Genomic DNA, 20,052 nt, shown 5'->3' on the forward strand with positions numbered 1-20,052 from the left:
TGCCGACTCTGCCACCAATACGATGTCGTCTGCAAATCGTAAGTGCGTTAGTCTTGCTCCATCTATTTTAATGCCGTATTTGTTTTCCCAATCTAGTTTTCTGAACTGATTCTCCAGTAAGCACGTGAATAATTTTGGTGAGAGAGGGTCCCCTTGCTTAACTCCTCTTTCTATCTTGATTTTCTTTCCTTCTCTTTCTGTTTTTATTCTGGCCTCACTGCCTTCGTAGAGTTTATCCAGGAGTCTGATGTATTTGTTCTGGATCCCTTGTTTGCTCAGTGCTTCTAAAACGTATTCCCGTTCTACGGAGTCGAATGCTTTATTGTAGTCCACAAATGCTATATATACATCCAGATTGAATTCTTGTGTTTTCTCGATCAGTTGATTCACTGCTTGTAGGTGGTCTGATGTACTGTAATTTGTTCTAAAACCTGCTTGTGTCACTGGTTGTTGTTCATCTAGTGTCTTCGCCATTCTCTTAGTTAGGATCTTCATGAAGAGTTTGTAAAGATTTACAATTAGGTTGATAGGTCTGTAGTTATTGATATCGTCTTTGGCTCCTTTTTTGTGCAGAAGTATGATGGTGCTTTTGGATCCTTGTACCATTCTTTAATTTCTTTTTCTAAAAAATTTAAGTTGCACTAACACTAAGATGATTTTCAACGCCGCAAGGATGGAGAAACTGACAAGGATCAGGTAGGTAGCGACCAAGGCCTTAATTAAGGTACAACCCTAGCATTTGCCTGGTGAGAAAATGGGAAACTATCTTCAGGGCTGTCTATGGTGGAATTCAAACCCACCATCTCCCTAATATAAGCCCACAGCTACAGGAACCTAACACATGGCCAACTCGCTCAGCTTGTACCAATTTCAGCTGCTCATGGTGGTAATTATTCATATTTATGAGCCTAGATTGATATCAGTATATAAAATGAAAAAGACAGGAAACTGTGCTATAAATAGTGATTACCAGTATTCTACTTATTTAAGCTATCCTTACATATTCTTATAACATGTTTACGGCTCTTGATGTAGAAATCCGTTCAGCACAAATTTAAACGACAATAAGCACATTGGATGAATGGTGCATTTGTGCAGTTGGATCTTGGATGATGTTTGTAGTTTAAAGGGGCCTAACAGCTTGGTCATCGGCCCCTAATGGTACGAGGTGTAACGAAGTGCAAATTTAAACTTCGAAAAGTATCCACTGACTAGAATCTAAAACAAATTATGATGAGAAAATGATCGTGAAATAAAAACAATCAGTGGATCCAATTCACAATGTCCTAATTACTGGTAATTACATATCTGTATTGAATTCTAGGAACAACACCATATATAACAAAATTTCAGCCGATTACAGTAAATATATTTCTTCGTTTGTCAATCCCTAGCCTTACAAGGAACCTTCGTGAAATGTCTAAAGGCGTCCAAAATCCAGGTCACCGGCCCCTCACAATGGTACTAAACACTAGTAAAACAGAACCATGGTGTTCCTCCTACAGTGGTATTAATCACAGGTAACATAACCCCATGGTATGTCACACACAATGACACCACTCGTAGGTGGAACAAACCCATGGCACCCCGCACATACCAGCACCACTCGCAAGCAATGCAGACCCATGGTGCTTCTCACCTAGGTATACTAATCACGAGCATTGGTATTCCCATGGTGTTCCTCACTTGGTGGAACTAATCACAGGCCATGTATACTCATGACGCTGCTCACAAAGTGGCACTAAGCACAGGCAATGCAGACCCACGGTGTATTGCAAATTACGGCAATGCCCACAGGCAACACAAGCTCACTGCGTACCTCACATAATGGTACTACTCTCAGGCAACACAGACCAATGGTTTTCCTCAAATAGTGATACAAATCACGGGGGTAAGCCAAACTCGTGGTTTTTCTCGCATAGTAGTACTAACTACAGGCAATGGAGACCCATGGTGTTGCACATAAAGTGGTACTACAAATAGGTAATGCAGACCATACTGAACACAGCGGAACGGATCAGTGGAATACACACGACGACCTCTTTCACAAGCAACACTCATACCCATATTGTTCCGCACAGACTGGTACTGCTCCTATATAAAGTGGTGGTACTAGTCGCAACTAACATTGACCCATGGTGTTCCGCACGTAATGGTACTAATCACAAGTAATCTCGTGGTTCTTGGTCGCCCCTTTTAGCTGTCTCTTACGACAGGCAGGGAATACCGTGGGTGTAGTCTACGTCTGCATGCCAACCCACAGGGTGTAGAGAGAGAGGGAAAAAAGGAAAAAGGAGGGATCCGACACTTCTAAAAATGTAGTACCAGACAAAGAAAGGCAAGGGCCACAAAGGTCATGAAAATGAAAAGACTCCCTAGGCCTCAAATGCTCTAATACGTCAGGGTCGGAAAAGAACAAGATTTGACCAAGGGAGGTCGAACAGGATAGATGAAAGTGAGGAGCTTGGCATACGTAAGTGGACGCAATGCCAGGACTCAGCTAAGGGCCCCGTGGTCACCAACCCAGTCTCTTATGACTGCCAGGGGATACCGTGGGTGTATTCTTCATCTGCGTCCCCCACCCATAGGGGGTAGTTGCATCTTTTCCAGTTCCAAAAGCAAGTAATCCTGATGAGGACTCTATACTCTAAGTGGGGTCTACTGGTGACATATGCCATCTCCTTTATTTTCTTACTACAACCCCCAAATACACTCATAATCACATAATCATATGAAGAGATCTGTAACCCTTACTTACAACCTTGTTAATATGATTACCCTAATGAAGATATTTCCTTATTCAAATGTAGGGACTTACAACAGTTCCCATTAGGTACATTCACTCCATCAATACAGCAATTAAAACCAAGAGGCCTTCTCTTGGTAAAACTTTCAGCCGGACTTTTCATCCTGCTTATCAGCTGTCTACTCACAACTCTGTTGAGGTATTCTTGCAGTTGTCAAAATCCTACAGCTTATTTATTAGAGCATTCCACCATTACATGCATGACATCCATACACACATTTTACTGATACTTTTCATGTTATCCTGCTTTATGAAACAAAAAATTTAAAATCCATCTAGTATGCACTGAAGGGTATTAACAAACTGTTTATGTAGAGGAATTTACTTTTAAAATGTCAATTGGAACCTGTGGGTACCTGAAATATTCAAAGGAACTCAACAGTCACGAGCAGGACATGGTAAAATTCCTTTTACTTCCGTTCAAAAATGGGTAAGTAATGGGTAAGACCGGTAGACACCTATCCTGAACTTTTTGACACAACTGTTGTACTATAAGAGGATAACGTGCAGAAAATCAGCCTCCAGATGTAACTGTAAGTCTCAAGTTTCGGAAATAATGTGGCAAATCTCTTGTACACATCAATGGGAAGTAGTGCGAGTACTGTACATGTTGGTTGGAGTGGACAGCCCTGATGGTCCAGGTACACAAAGCCAGTGATAAGCAGAGATGTATGCATTAGTCAGCTGTGGGGCGTTTTCTTGCATCCAGCTATAACATCGGTTTTGACGGTTGTTTTAAAGAAAGCAAGGCAGTAAAAATGAGTTGTTCGGAGGATGACATTTTAAATCCTATTAAAACAGCAGTTTGTAATGAGTTATTTCCGCAAAAAGAGAGTTTTCATTTTCTGGAGAAATTACCCTTGCCGCTGACCCTGACTACAATATTACTCAGTGCTTCATAGAACTTGTCAACTTCATCCACATCTGCACCCTCATATGGTGAATACACAGACAAAATTTTCGTCCCAATTCCTCCAACTGCCAAATCTACCCACATCATTTGCTCTTTTACGTGTCTAACGGAAACTATGTTGCATGCAATTATATTCTTGTTGAACAGTCCAACCCCACACCCTGCCCTTCCCTTTTCAACACCTGCCAAGTACACTTTATAACCTATCTCATCCATGTCGTCTCCCCTTACCTGAATATTATTAATCCCTAACATATCGAGATGCATCCTCTTTGCTGACTCAAAGTTCTACTTTCCTTCTTCCCTAAGCCCTATTTATACTGATAGTTCCCCATCGAATTCCATTTTATTCACCAAGTTGTTTCCTAGGAGTCCTTCACCTGTCAAATGGGAGTGGGACTCTGTTACTCCCATAGGTCCGAAGCTTGCTTGAAACGTTGAGCGTGCTCGGTGAAAATTCTGTGAAGCAGGATGGTACCCTTACTTACACAGTCCCTGCGAGTATCCTCCTCTACTGGGTTAGGGACCACTGGTGGATTGTATGTATAGTCGTAGCCACCTGAGCACAAGGAGGGCCATGACTTAGTGTATGTCCAAGTTGCCCGCTCCCACTCCATAGCAACTGGTATCCCAACTCACAGGACCACTTTCTAGGCCACTCAGGCACTGCCCATGGTTCACAAACTAGGACTTAACGACAGTTACCCACACTATATACGATGACACTATTAATAGTTATTATTCAAAGCATATCAAATATGTGCAAAGATAAGTGCAAATTAGCAGGATATTAGCATACCGTATTTACTCGCACATTAGACCCCCTTTTCCCCCCACTTTTACAGCCAAAAAAAGCAAGGGGGGTCCAATATGCGATAACCTCAAATTTTGTGCAGTGAACACATGACTTCTAGGCTATAAAGAGCTATAAATTGTACATTCTACACTGTTGGAAGGCAGTATTTCTAAACGTAAAAAGTCAATAAATGGTGAACACGACTTTCAGGCTTACATATAAAGTAAATATAATCTGGTTTAGTTACTCATAATATCACGTCATTCATTTCATCTCATTAATTCCTCTGATGAGGTTGATGTCAGGAAGGGCGGTACCGCGAATCGAACTGAGGCTCCCGAGAACGGCAGCTAATTGTGCTAACCATTACACTGCCAGACACTCTTAACTACAAAACACAGATATATATATATATATATATATATATGACGGATGCATGCTTGCAATGCGCGGGTCAGGCATGAAACTATTCACCTATTTGTGAGACGTCATCAGAGCTGCAGTAGGCCTACGTTACGGAGGCGGACATTTCTTAATTACGAAACAAAGATGTACCGCATGACTTCAACACGTGTTTTCATTGCGTTGGTCATATGGACGAAACTATTCACAAATTTGTGACATGCCATCAGAGCTGCAATAAGGCTTGTTCCTGCTTCGAAATGGAATCGTTGCTCTTCCCTGGCGAATTACGTTGGGGGGTCTTGTATGCAAGATATTTTTTTTCATTTTCTTTGTCTCAAAAAGCCAAGGGGGGATCTAATACAAGAGTAAATATGGTATATGCAATAAAGTTGTAAAGATTTATTTTCAGCCAACATTGTCTGTTGTGGTAGTAGCCCATGTAAGAATTTCCCTGTAAAATCTTTCATGTTCTTCAGGGATGTAACAACAATTGAAACAAGTCCTTCATTTTGTTGGCGTTGAGATTAACTGGACCAGTGTATGCACAGTGGTCAGGAAGTTTCACATCTGGCGCTGTGGAAAATTGTCGAAACGCTGGTTAATAGAGCAAACGCCTGAAAAGCCTTACATCCGATATGTTTTTGACATGCTCTATTGGTGAAAAATATCTAATTCCCTCCATGGGAATTTAGAATTGTCCATTCGGAATTGCTAGACGGGCAATAATTCCATTGTGGAGATTTATCTCCCGTATGCAGTTATCAGACTGTGCCTCTTATATAGGCTTCTGATAAGTTCACCTGCATACACCCAGCGTCAGTGGGTAGGGTCTGACACATCCCACACTGACGAGTCTAGTGTCAGACCTACGACGAAACGCTGGTTAATAGAGCAAATGCCTAAAAAGCCTTACATCTGATATGTTTTTGACATGCTCTATTGGTGAAAAATATCTAATTCCCTCCATAGGAATTTAGAATTTTCCATTCAAGTTAAAATTATGTTACAATTGATTGCTGTAATATAAAATTCTTTAAAATTCCAGCAATTCGTTATATAGTCCAGTCTGTGCACACCCAGGGTAAGTGAATTTGTGCTGTTTTATGCTGTCTATATGAGTGACACTTATCCACCTGATATTAGGTGATTCCAGGGAAGTTTAATTTGATCATGTAAGATCGTGAAGTAAAGAGATGAATTCCCACTTCAATTTAAAAACCTGAAGACGAAATTTGCCAAGTTAGACTTTGGAAGCAATGTATTTAATGGACTGATGTAGTAAAAAACAGGCCCCGACAGTCACCAAAGATCATTGGAACAAAGACTGAAAACAACCAACTAAAGATGGGACACCGCTCAGTGTGGATGTATGTAGGAAGACTACACCCACAAACAAGGGAGGAAGACTTAGTGGGTTACCTAAAAGACTGCGGAATCCCATGCAAAATCAGTTGTGAACAATTCTCCACGAAAGGAGAGAATAAAGCTTATAAGATAGGTGAGCCTTATATGCAACCAGAAATAATAAGTCAACCTAACTTCTGGCCCAAAGGAATTCTTGTGAGACAGATCTTTCGGAGGCCACACAACACTGGAATACATCTCACAGCCTAAATTCATAACAAATACAAGACAAGCAATTGATCCACTATTAGGAGAACCATGAAAGAAAACTAAGATGACTTTGAAATTCATGTTACGGAATGTGGAAAGCCTCAAAAACCTGATGAACTTAGCACCAGAAGATCTCTGGTTAGTCAAGACATCATAATAGCCACTGAGACTTTTCTCACAAAACCAATAGACATCCCATTGTTCTATGCAGCTCACTCTTATGCCACAGACAAAGAAAGAGGGAGACCAGAAGGATGTGCATCATGCTTCTTCAAACACAGCTTTGGAAAAGTAAAGAATACAATGAAAGAAGAAAGTACAATAATAGTGATAGGAAACAGTATGACAATTGTTGGCTTATATCTGAAGCCAAACATTAAGCTAGATCAGCGGTGCTCACGCTGGGCATTCCGTCCAGTGGGCGCCCAGCACTGTAAGTGGATGGGCAGGCAGGCGATGAGCGTATGCCATTCAACCACTGTGACGTCGTGGCAGTTTGAACTTCCCACGCTAGTCATATGGACAAAGATAATGAGAATTTACAGATATAGCACTCCCATTCATCAGTGCTAGTCCTGGACCTCAAGAAAGAAACAAAAGACAGCACGAGCAGCGGAATGCAACATAAAGGAGTCCTGTCTACAGCCCGTAAGTACGTATAGATATTTCTCTAGTAACAACAGTATTTCTTAATTTACCACAGATTTTACACTTAATTTGAGTGAAAGCAATTATTATCTTCCGTTTGGTAAAAAAAATTACAAAAATTACAATGTAATTTTGTGGATACAATTCGTTCACGTAACCAGACAAGGCAACTGTAAACCTCATAGGAAACCTACCACAAAACAATGTAGAGATAAATGACGGGATAAGTACATCAAAAGAAATCCTTCAAACTAATGGAGTACTTCAAGGTGACCCAATTAGTCCTCTCCGATTTAACACAGACACATCAGACGCAGTGAAATCTATACATACATACATACATTATCATTATAGACTGTTATGCCTTTCAACGTTCAGTCTGCAAGCCTCTGAGAATTTACTAAACGTCGCCACAATCCTCCATTTGCAACTAGTGTTGTGGCCCCATTTAGTTCTATACCTCTTATCTTTAAATCGTTAGAAACCGAGTCTAACGATCGTCGTCTTGGTCTCCCTCTACTTCTCTTACCCTCCATAACAGAATCCATTTATTCTCCTAGGTACCTATCCTCCTCCACTCGCCTCACATGACCCCACCACCGAAGCCGGTTTATGCGTACAGCTTCATCCATGGAGTTCATTCCTAAATTAGCCTTTATCTCCTCATTCCGAGTGCCCTCCTGCCATTGTTCCCACCTGTTTGTACCAACAATCATTCTTGCTACTTTCATGTCTGTTACTTCTAACTTATGAATAAAATATCCTGAGTCCACCCAGCTTTCGCTCCTGTAAAGCAAAGTTGGTCTGAAAACAGATCGATGTAAAGATAGTTTCGTCTGGGAGCTGACTTCCTTCCTACAGAATACTGATGATCGCAACTGCGAGCTCACTGCATTAGCTTTACTACACCTTGATTCAATCTCACTTACTATATTACCATCCTGGGAGAACACACAACCTAAATACTTGAAATTATCGACCTGTTCTAGCTTTGTATCACCAATCTGACATTCAATTCTGTTGAATTTCTTACCTACTGACATCAATTTAGTCTTCGAGAGGCCAATTTTCATACCATACTCATTGCACCTATTTTCAAGTTCCAAGATATTAGACTGCAGGCTTTCGGCACAGTCAGCCATTAAGACCAAGTCGTCAGCATAGGCCAGACTGCTTACTACATTTCCACCTAACTGAATCCCTCCCTGCCATTTTATACCTTTCAGCAGATGATCCATGAAAGATTACAGCCTTGTCTAACTCCTGTAAGTACCCTGAACCAAGAACTCATTCTACCATCAATTCCCACTGAAGCCCAATTGTCAACGTAAATGCCTTTGATTGATTTTAATAATCTACCTTTAATTCCATAGTCCCCCAGTATGGCGAACATTTTTTCCCTCCGTACCCTGTCAAATGCTTTCTCTAGATCTACGAAACATAAACACAACTGCCTATTCGTCTCGTAGCATTTTTCAATTACCTGGCGCATACTAAAAATCTGATCCTGACAGCCTCTCTGTGGTCTGAAACCACACTGGTTTTCATCCAACTTCCTCTCAACGACTGATCGCACCCTCCCTTCCAAGATGCCAGTGAATACTTTGCCTGGTATACTAATCAATGAGATACCTCGATAGTTGTTGCAATCCTTCCTGTTCCCTTGCTTATAGATAGGTGCAATTACTGCTTTTGTCCAATCTGAAGGTACCTCACCAACACTCCACGCTAATTTTACTTCTCTATGAAGCTATTTCATCCCTGCCTTCCCACTATACTTCACCATTTCAGGTCTAATTTCATCTATTCCTGCTGCCTTATGACAATGGAGTTTATTTACTATCCTTTCCACTTCCTCAAGCATAATTTCACCAACATCATTTTCCTCCTCCCCATGAGCTTGGCTGTTTGCAACACCACCAGGATGATTTCCTTTTACATCGAGAAGATGTTCAAAATATTCCCTCCACCTCTCCAGTGATTCCCTGGGATCTATTATGAGTTCACCTGAATTACTCAAAACACGGTTCATTTCCTTTTTCCCTCCCTTCCTAATATTCTTTATTACTGTCCAGAAAGGTTTCCCCTGCTGCTTGACCTAGCCTTTCCAGGTTATTACCAAAATCTTCCCACGAGTTCTTTTTGGATTCAACAACTATTTGTTTCGCTCTGTTTCTTTCATCTACGTACAAATCCCTGTCTGCCTCGGCCCTTGTTTGGAGCCATTTCTGATAAGCCTTCTTTTTACGTTTACAGGCTGCTCTCACTTCATCATTCTACCAAGATGTTCGCCTTTTCCCATCTTTACACATAGTTGTTCCTAGGCATTCCCTTGCTGTTTCTACTACAGCATCCGTGTATGCCACCCATTCACTTTCTATATCCTGAACCTGCTTACTGTCTACTGTTCGAAACTTCTCACTAATCATATCCATGTACTTCTGTCTAATTTCCTCGTCCTGGAGATTTTCTACCCTTATTCGTTTGCAGACAGATTTCACTTTCTCTACCCTAGGCTCAGAGATACGTAGCTCACTACAGATCAGATAGTGGTCTGTATCATCGAAAATTCCGCGAAAAACTCGTACATTCCTAACATTCCTGAATTCAAAGTCTGTTAAGACATAGTCTATTACGGATCTGGTACCCCTAGCCTCCCATGTGTAGCGGTGAATAGCCTCAGGCTTGAAGAATGTATTCGTAACAGCTAAACCCATACTAGCACAGAAGTCCAGCAAACGCTTCCCATTCCCATTAGCTTCAATATCTTCCCCCCCTCCCAATCACCCTTTCGTATCCTTCAGTTCTATTCCCAACTCTCGCATTGAAATCGCCCATTAGCACTCTTCTATCCTTGCTGTTGACCCTGACCACGATGTCATTCAATGCTTCATAAAACTTGTCAACTTCATCCTCATCTGTACCCTCACATGTTGAATACACGGGACACAATTCTAGTCCTAATTCCTCCCACTGACAAATCTACCCACATCATTCGCTCATTTATGTGCCTAACAGAAACTATGTTGCGTGCAATGGTATTCCTGATAAAGAGCCCTACCCCAGACTCTGCCCTTCCCTTTCTAACACCCGTCAAGTACACTTTATAATCTCCTATCTCTTCCTCATTATCTCCCCTTACCCGAATATCACTTACTCCTAGCACATCCAGATGGATCCTCTTTGCCGACTCAGCCAGTTCTACCTTCTTTCTTCCATAAGCCCCATTAATATTGATAGCACCTCATCGAATTCCAGTTCGTTCGCCAAGTTGTTTCCAAGGAGTCCCTCGCCTGTCAAATGGGAGTGGGACTCCATTACTCCCATAGGTCCGAGGTTTGCTTAAAGTGTTCTGAGCTTGGTAAATTCATGAAGCAGGATGCTGCCCTACTTGCACATAGTCCAAGTGAGGATCTCTCCTCTAACAGGTTATGGACCACCGGTGAATTGTACAGCCCTAGCCGCCTGAGCACAAGGAGGGCCACGACTCAAAATATGTCCGAGATGCCCACTCCCATTCCATAGCAACTGGTATCCCGACTCTCAGGACCACTTACTAGGCCACTCAGCTGTTGCCCATGGTTCACGAACTAGGACGTGACTACAGTAACCCACAAACATGAACCATAGTGAAATCTATTGAAAATCTTAAATCCATGTCACTCTACACATACGCCGATGACATGATCCTAGGTTCGCAGACCAAAGCTGGCCTTCAAGAAGCCTTAAACTGAACATTTGGGCTGAAAACAAATTCATCATAAACCAGGAAAAAACTGTATATATGGTTTTTCGAAAAGGGGGCAGGGTACCAATCAAAGACAAGAGATTACTAGGAACAAAACAAACAGATCTGGTAAATTCATTCAAATACTTAACACTAACTCTACAGACATCAAGAACATCATACAGAATCCACATCAGGGAAAGAGCAACTACTGCAAAAAGAGCCATGTACGATCTGCTCTCTCTGAATACAGCTATGACTCTGTTCAATGCTAAAATGGTACCAATTTTCATGTACGGCTTGGAACTGATCTGGGAATTCCTAACTATCAAAGAACTAGAGACAATAGAAAAAGTCAATACCTGCTTCCTAAAAAGAGCCCTCAGAATAGCAAAAAACACTCTCTCTCAAGGCTTTCATAAGAACTTCTAAGAGAAACCTTCTTCAATGAGGACTTGAGATGTCACTTAATGCTGCCATCAACCAGTCAGGAGAGGAAACTACTGACCCACCGATGAGACAAGCCGGTGAAAATAAAAGAAAATTTCTACTCTACAGATGCCATGAATGATAAGAGGACAAAAGAAAACCACTACATGTGTTCTGCACTGACAAGGCTGGCGATACATGAATTCCACCACAGAATAACCAAGAATATGAAATACCATGAACCCAAAAAAGACCGTCTATGTAGTTTGTGTGATCAGTTCTGTGACAAATATTTCTTCTCCTGGTGCAAGAATCTCAAGAGAACCCTACTAGATTATAGCATAGACTAACCACCCACTTCTCTTTGTACATTTTTTGTATGCTCTTATTAATTAACTAGCTGATATACCCGTGCTTCGCTACGGGATTCTCAGAAAGACTGATTTTGTGGTTTTCCTAGTTGAAATCAACATAGGTCATTACAAAAACGTAAGTATGAATGTAGCGATTAAAAGCAATGCTATCATATAAAATACTCGATCAAATGGAAAGCCGCACGTTTTATCACTTTTAACGAACAGTGCTGCGGTTAGATTGCGGTCCAAAGTTCCAGAGCTGAGGTGACCAGGCCGCAGATTGCCATGAACACTCATCTGACATTATTCCGTTAAAAATGCACACTGTTCATTCCAATCAGTGCCTCAGGGTAGGGATTGAATAGCCCGAATGCTATGATGATCCCCAGTGTGTTACGTACCAGTAGTATTAGAAAATTTATAAATCAGGGGAATGGCATGCTACTTCCCATCAATATTCAGGCAGGCTGTTAAACTCTGTACGACTGGGCGAGTTGACCGTGTTGTTAGCGGTGCGCAGCTGTGAGCTTGCATCCGAGAGATAGTGCATTCGAACCCCATTGTCGGCAGTGCTGAAGATGGTATTCTGTGGTTTCCCACTTCCACACCAGTCAAATGCTGGGCCTGTACCTTAATTAAGGCCTAAGGCACTCCTAGCCCTTTCCTATCCCATCGTCGCCATAAAACGTCGGTGTGACGTAAATCAAATAAAACACTCTGTACGTAGCAGTAATCCTATCTACCGGAGATGAGGGGCAACAGAAGACACAAAGCACGTCACGACAAACAATGGTCAATGTAATGGTATTGTTGATCAATGTTATGAGATTTCTATATTGTAGGCCTTCACATTTAGTTTTCTTTCGACTATGCGATTTGTAAAATATTTTATACCGTAAACTGTAGTTTCTTATTCTCCGACTTAACATACCGATTTTCATTAAATACTGTTTACCTATTTTCTCGTTACTCGGCGCTGATATGGACTTAGTTACAAAAATCCAAATCACGAATATCTTTGTGATCTTAGCCAGTACGGCAACAAAGTATAAGACATGAATGATAGGAAATTTAATACTATATAACCTTAGTTATGTAGCATTCATCGATTACACCTCTAATAAGAAATATTTGAGAATTACATTTTAGGCCTTCCCCTAAACTACCATTTCACTCACCGTGAATAAAATAATTTACAGCCTAGACTATAGCGACTTATTTCCTGACATTGCATACCGATTTTCATCAAGATAGGACTACTAATAACAACAATATTTGAGAATTAAATTTTAGGCATTCCCCTAAACTACCATTTCACTCAGCGTGAGTAAAATGATTTATAGCCTAGATTGTAGAGGCTCATCCCCCGACTTCACATACCGATTTTCATTAGACCACTATTAACATAAATGGTTGAGAATTCAATTTTAGGCCTTCCCCTAAACTACCATTTCACTCAGCGTGAGTAAAATGATTTATAGCCTAGATTGTAGAGGCTCATCCCCTGACTTCACATACCGATTTTCATTAAATTCTCTTCAACCGTTTTCTCGTGATGCGTGTACATACATACAGACAGACAGACAGACAGAAATTACGGAAAAGCAAAAAGTGCATTTTCTTATTACAATGGACATGACCGATACAGAAATACCATTATTTTCAAATTCTGAGCAATGTACAGACAAAACTCTTATTTTATATATATAGATAAAAGATAAATGTCAAGTAACAAATTGCAACAACACATTTTTAAAAAGAAGGCCTAAAAGCTAAAATATGGTCAAATATGCACATATGACCAATAGGTAATATCTACTTTGTGTTCACGCCTGTTAGAAACATGCTTAAATTAGGCATTAAAAAAAACAAGCCAGGATAAAAACTTGACAAGTCATAAAAATCTTGAGCCCTACACTGCTAGGGCATTAGTACAGCCCGTAGACCGGTGTAATTTGTAATGTTACAAGTGAGTGGAATTAGTGAAATCTTACTTGGAGAGCGTCTCAGAGGAGAGGTCTGTTCTTTGCGATGTCCAGGAACCCACCATCCCGCCCCAAGAAGTATATTTACTTTTATAACCTAATAAAGATTATTACACGCCATGCTCATTTCTGAAGTAGGTACTTGTATTCTTATTGGCCAATGTAAAGTGGCACGTGATCCCCTTCCCGTCAAGTATGTTGATGATAATCCGTTACCAACCGCAGCACAATAAAAGCGCAAGTCATATGCGAAACTAGGGGCCTAATGCCGCTTCGTGGCTTCTAAGCGCCCAGACCAATGGTCTTGTCCACGGCAAGAATCCTAACCATCCAGACCAATGGTCTTATCCACGGCAAGAATCCTAACCGTCCAGACCAATGGTCCTGCCTTCATCATATCCTAACCGTATAAGAAACTAGGGGCCTAACGCTGCTTCGCGGCTTCTAACCGCCCAGACCAATGGTCTTGTCCACGCCAAGAATCCTAACCGCCCAGACCAATGGTCTTATCCACGGCAAGAATCCTAACCGCCCAGACCAATGGTCTTCCCTAGACCCTATCCGAACCGTATACGAAACTAGGGGCCTAACGCCGCTTAGCGGCTTCTAACCGCCCAGACCAATGGTCTTGTCCACGGCAAGAATCCCAACCGTCCAGACCAATGGACTTGCCTTCATCCTATCCTAACCGTATACGAAACTAGGGGCCTAACGCCGCTTTGCGGCTTCTAACCGCCCAGACCAATGGTTTTGTCCACGGCAAGAATCCTAACCGTCCAGACCAACGATCTTGTCCACGGCAAGAATCCTAACCGTCCAGACCAATGGTCTTGACTAGATCCTGTCCCAGCCGTATACAATTTGAAGCATAGTTCCTAAGTACAGAGGTTGGCAGCACTGAGCACTGGTGCAGAACATCCTTTCCAAGGCGGCCGCGAGCAAGAAAACAAACGACAGTCGTTACGCGTCTGTCTGAATAGCGGTCCACGGGCTGGACTAATGATCACTGCTAGCACTAGCAAACGTTTGCCAACACAGCAGGCTTCACACCTGCTTAGCAAACAAGCAGAATTATGTCCACATTACACAGTATTTTCTCCCATGAACAGTTTGAATAGCTCATGCACTCTGGATTTGCAAAGATATTTTTTTGTATTGTTTTGTGGGTTCCTGGCATTTATGAAGAACGTATCTCTCCTCTACAAGTAATATGAGGTAAAATTTCCATTATTTATATTTCGCTATAATGTCCTTATGCTGAGCTAGACTTATTCCACTCTACCAAAGGGCGCATTGGTGCGCTATGTAAGTTCCTGCGCTCATGAAGCTGCTACATCTGTAGTCGTCATTAGCCAGAATAAACCTCTGCAGAACATTTTGCCGCAGGTTGGCCAGAATATCAGAAGCCAAGCATGGTCGATGGAATCACAGCCAATTATGATGTGAAGACACAGGCCCGGCCTAACAAATACATGCTGGCTCTTCAAAATAAATTTCTATACGTCTATCAAATGGTCATTTAATCCATTATAATTTTTGTCACAATATAACGTGAAGGTACAGTAAGACATACGCATGCTCATCAATTGGATCTACATTTACAGGGAATCTAAATCACTGGGACAAGACTGAGGAGAGAACAAACCATATCCAGGATATGGAACCCCCCCCATGGCACTACAGCCCTTGAAGGGCCTTGGCGTACCAAGCGACCCCTGCTTAGCCCGAAGGCCTGGAGATTGTGAGGTGTCATGTGGTCAGCACAACAAATCCTCCCAGCCGTTATTCTTGGTTTTCTAGACCGGGGCCGCTATCTCACCGTCAGATAGCTCCTCAATTCTAATCACGTAGGCTGAGTGGACCTCGAACCAGTCCTCAGGTCCAGGTAAAAATCCCTGGCCTGGCCGGGAATCTACCCGGGGCCTCCGGGTTAAGAAGCAGGCGCGCTACCCCGACACCACGGGGCCGGCTCCAGGATATGGAAAAGGTAGGCAATATCCCCACAGTCAAATGCCCAAAGACACTGACAAGCAGTGAAACTCGCATTACAAAGGTACATAGTAAGTAGAGTGTGCGCACCTTGTGGTAATACATGGATATCCTAGTCTGAATCGGTTGACCTCGGTTATCTTTGAAATTCGTATTGGCAACCTTTGAAACACAAACTATAAATCGCTTATGCATCGCTGTGCGACATCTGGTGTACACTTTACGTATTAGTACTGTTCTTGTTTACACGGCAAAGCCAAACTATAGAATTCATGCTAGGAACAAGATCTGCATCAAGAAATGTTATATAATGTGTGTGTGACCCAGCTGTTGGCTTTAGATAATAAAGGTTTAGAATATTCATATCGATCAATCATATTATCGATTCAATTCAGATTTCACTTCCATTCAGTTGACAGTATTACTGGAACCAGGAGAGCTCCCTCCTTACTCCTCACCTCAGTATAAAAATTAATCACTAAAAAAATGTGCGAATAATACACAGGTTGGCACTCCTAACTTAACGAAGGTAGCAGACCTATCTGTGAACAGCCATTTCAAATTATCCGAACAAAGCACATTGTAGCTTACATTATAATTTTACCTTCCGCAGCCAAGCACTTGCTACATTCAGCTGCGCACGGAATGACTGTCATTTGTTTACACGCTTGGGAAGGATGTTGTCAAAAGGCGGTCAGTGCTGCCAACCTCTGTACTTAGGAACTAATGCGTGGTACTTCGATAGCTGGTGGTGCTGATTACTGTTACAGTGGTTAGACCTTAGGTCTGAATTGGTTCTTGCCATGCAGACTGTTAGGATAGGATCTGGACAAGACCATTGGTCTGGACAGTCAGAAGCCACGAAACAGTCTTAGGCCCCTAGTTTCATGAGGAAACACGATTGGTCTGGACGGTTAGGATTCTTGCTGTGGACAAGACGATTGGTCTGGACGGTTAGGATTCTTGCTGTGGACAAGACAATTGGTCAGGACGGTTAGAAGCCACAAAGGCCCCTAGTTTCGTGAGGAAACACGATTGGTCTGGACGGTTAGGATTCTTGCCGTGGACAAGACCATTGTTCTGGACACTTACAAGCCGCAAAGTGGCCCTAGGCCCCTAGTTTTGTGTGGAAACACAATTGATATCTGGATATGCGGACAGTTAGGATAGAACCTGAACAAGATCATTTAACGTAAGTATTAAATTAAATTACTGCTGTTGTGCATTTCACATTGTTTCCTTTCACAGTGTTTTTTCTTTGTGCTTTTATTCAGCCGGGGTTGATAATGTAATGTATTTATCAGCATTGAAGGCAATGACGTCACATTCTATTCACGTTGACCAATGAGAATGCAAGTAGTTACTTTAGCCATGGCCGATGGCGGGTGTTGCTCTTATTAGGTTATAAAAGTAAATGTACTTCTGAGGGCGGGATAGTGGGTTCCTAGACATCACAATGAACACATCTCTCCTCTAAAAGGAATTCCAAGTAAGATTTGCATTATTTTCGCTTCGTTATAATGTTAAAAACTCTGGGCTGCGGAAGGAAAATTATACCGTAGCTTACATTCAGAGTAACCCAAAAGAATAAGAAGCAGGTATAAATTCCTCAATTACTATCTCCAGAATGTGTAAAAGAAAAATTACGTACCCACTTAAAACTATAAATATAAATTATCATCACTGAATAAACAAGAGACGAAGTAGACCCATTTTAAAAAATATATATATATATATATATATATATGCTGCTCAGTCCGACTCATTGGCTGAATGGTCAGCGTTGAGGCCTTCGGTTCAGAGGGTCCCGGGTTCGATTCCCGGCCGGGTCGGGGATTTTAATCGTCTCTGATTAATTCTTCTAGCCCAGGGACTGGGTGTTTGTGTTTGTCCCAACACTTTCCTCTTCATATTCACACAACACACTACACTACCAACCACCCCAGAAACACGCAATAGTGATTACATCCCTTCATATAGGGTTGGCGTCAGGAAGGGCATCCGGCCGTAAAACAGGGCCAAATCCACATGTGCGACACAGTTCGCACCCGCGACCCCACAAGTGTGGGATAAGCGGTAGAAAAAGAAGAAGATATATATGCTGCTCAGGTGAACAAGTCCAAGTGTGAAGGCTATAAAGATAAAAATTTCATTGTTCCGTACTGACAAGTATCACAGTTAAATTGAAATAATAAAAATGGTAGTTCAACCTATTCAATACAAGTAAACAAGAGATGTAGAGATTACATTCTTATTAAAAGTGGAAATGGTACCGGTTTCGACCCCAGTCTGGGTCATCATCAGCCGATTATAACTCGAAAAACAATTTTTATCTTTATAGCCTTCACACTTGGACTTGTTCACCTGAGCAGCATATATATATATATTTAAATGGGTCTACTTCGTCTCTTGTTTATTCACTGATGATAATTTATATTTATAGTTTTAAGTGGGTACGTAATTTTTCTTTTACACACATTCTGGAGATAGTAACTGAGAGATGTGTTCTTCGAGTTATAATCGGCTGATGATAACCCAGACTGGGGTCGAAACCGGTAGCATTTCCACTTTTAATTAAATAAGAATGTAATCTCTACATCTCTTATTTACTTGTATTGAATAGGTTGAACTACCATATTTATTATTTCAATTTAACTGTGAAGGCTATATGCAACAAAAGATGAGCATTCCCCACCCCCCTCAAACTTCAATGAAGGGTGTGAAGTATTAATTGTAGACAGTCAATTCAAATCTACCTCGCAGCTCGGCATTCCCATAATAATAATTTTGTGTGGCTATTTCTAGCCGAGTGCAGCCCTTGTGAGGCAGGCCCTCCGATGAGGGTGGGAGGCATCTGCCATGTGTAGATAACTGCGTGTTATTGTGGTGGAGGATGGTGTTGTGTGGTGTGTGAGTTGCAGGGATGTTGGGGACAGCACAAACACCCAGCCCCCGGCCCAATGGAATTAACCAATAAAGGTTAAAATCCCCCACCCGGTCGGGAATCGAACCTAGGACCCTCTGAACCGAAGGCCAATACGCTGACCATTCAGCCAACGAAGCGAGCATTCCCATAATGTAAACCAACAAGCTGAAAGATCATGTCATACTTACCTCGAAATGACCGAGGAAGGTACCAACTCCAATATAGCCACGATTCTTCTTTTCATGCGGTAACTTATCAACGGGAGGAAGATACTGGACTGGATCCCGTGGAGCAAAAAGAGCTAACAAATTCGGAGGCAGAAACTGAGTCATATTTAAGCGTTCATAAAAACACTTTTAAGAAAACACGGTTATCTTCTCCAAGTCACTACCAAAACAACAGTTTTATTACAGGGGCAATAGATTGCCTCAACATCGTAAGCTAAAACCGAAGAGGCAAAAGATTTAAAAGGCTTAATGATATTTTTGCCGGCTAGTACATACGTAAACACCGATAACACAGTCTATTATGACGAACGACCTATACGAAAAGAAGCCATGAAATCCAAATGAAATCAATCACTATGTATCAGTCCGCACACAATACACAAAAACAACAAGAAAATAGTTCTAAATTACAGCCTTAGTAGATTCAAATTCACCATAATTGTGGGATGAACGCTTACTTCATACGTAAGAACTTAAATTAGAAACAAAACCTACACAAATTAAAAACTGTTAAAATCACTGCTGAAATATCACCATTAACTTGAAACCAAAGAGGATCAAAGAGAAAGAGGATAGCTGTTGTTGGGCTTTTAACGAGATAATTTCACCCAGTCTACAATTCTTTATTTGCTGAATAACACTGATACTGTACAATTGAACACTTCAATCCATGAAAAATCGTCATTTCGAAGAGACTCATAACACTATAATCAACTACGTCACTACCACTGTTGGCTACAGTCGTGAACAAAGGGTGTAGTGTAGTCAAGTAAATATAAATAATATATTTAATGCAGCCAAATAGCCATAACAGAGAATATAGGATTACATTGATGGGTTACATATTTGCATAATCACTTATAGACATTGTTCTTCTTGTACAGAATTCAATGTGGTACTGTTCACACGTTTTTCCACATAGTTTACACTCACAGTCTATACTTGGGTCATGGAAGTGTTTTGATTTGCAGAGTAGGTGATGAAAACCGTGAACTGCTAATCTTGTAATGACATGTCTTAATTCAAAATTAGCTTTTGTCCACGAGCGATCTATCATTGCCCCTGTGCCATAGAATTCTGGTTGGACTTCTTCTCTCTTCTCAGTCAGATTTGCTAGCAGTTTATTTGATGCACCGGTGTTCGGTAGTGGCATACTTGTCCTGAGTTCTTCTATGAGAAATTATTCCCTTGCGAGGAGATATACAAGTCTAGATCGTGTCGTTTTTGATAC

At 41.4% G+C, this 20,052-nt stretch overlaps 1 protein-coding gene across 1 annotated transcript in view; it reads right to left on the reverse strand.

Moving 5' to 3' along the window:
• The window catches only part of LOC136857170 (U1 small nuclear ribonucleoprotein 70 kDa), a 114,737-nt gene extending 95,512 nt beyond the window's left edge, over positions 1-19,225 (reverse strand). The window contains exon 1 of the mRNA XM_067135604.2: positions 18,783-19,225. Coding sequence (XP_066991705.2) covers positions 18,783-18,926 — 144 coding nt within the window. The 5' untranslated portion in view covers positions 18,927-19,225. The remainder of the gene's footprint in view (positions 1-18,782) is intronic.
• Between the last annotated feature and the right edge of the window lie 827 nt (positions 19,226-20,052).

The sequence above is a fragment of the Anabrus simplex genome, chromosome 1 (genome assembly GCF_040414725.1).
Source record: "Anabrus simplex isolate iqAnaSimp1 chromosome 1, ASM4041472v1, whole genome shotgun sequence".
In the NCBI taxonomy this organism is placed as follows: domain Eukaryota; kingdom Metazoa; phylum Arthropoda; class Insecta; order Orthoptera; family Tettigoniidae; genus Anabrus; species Anabrus simplex.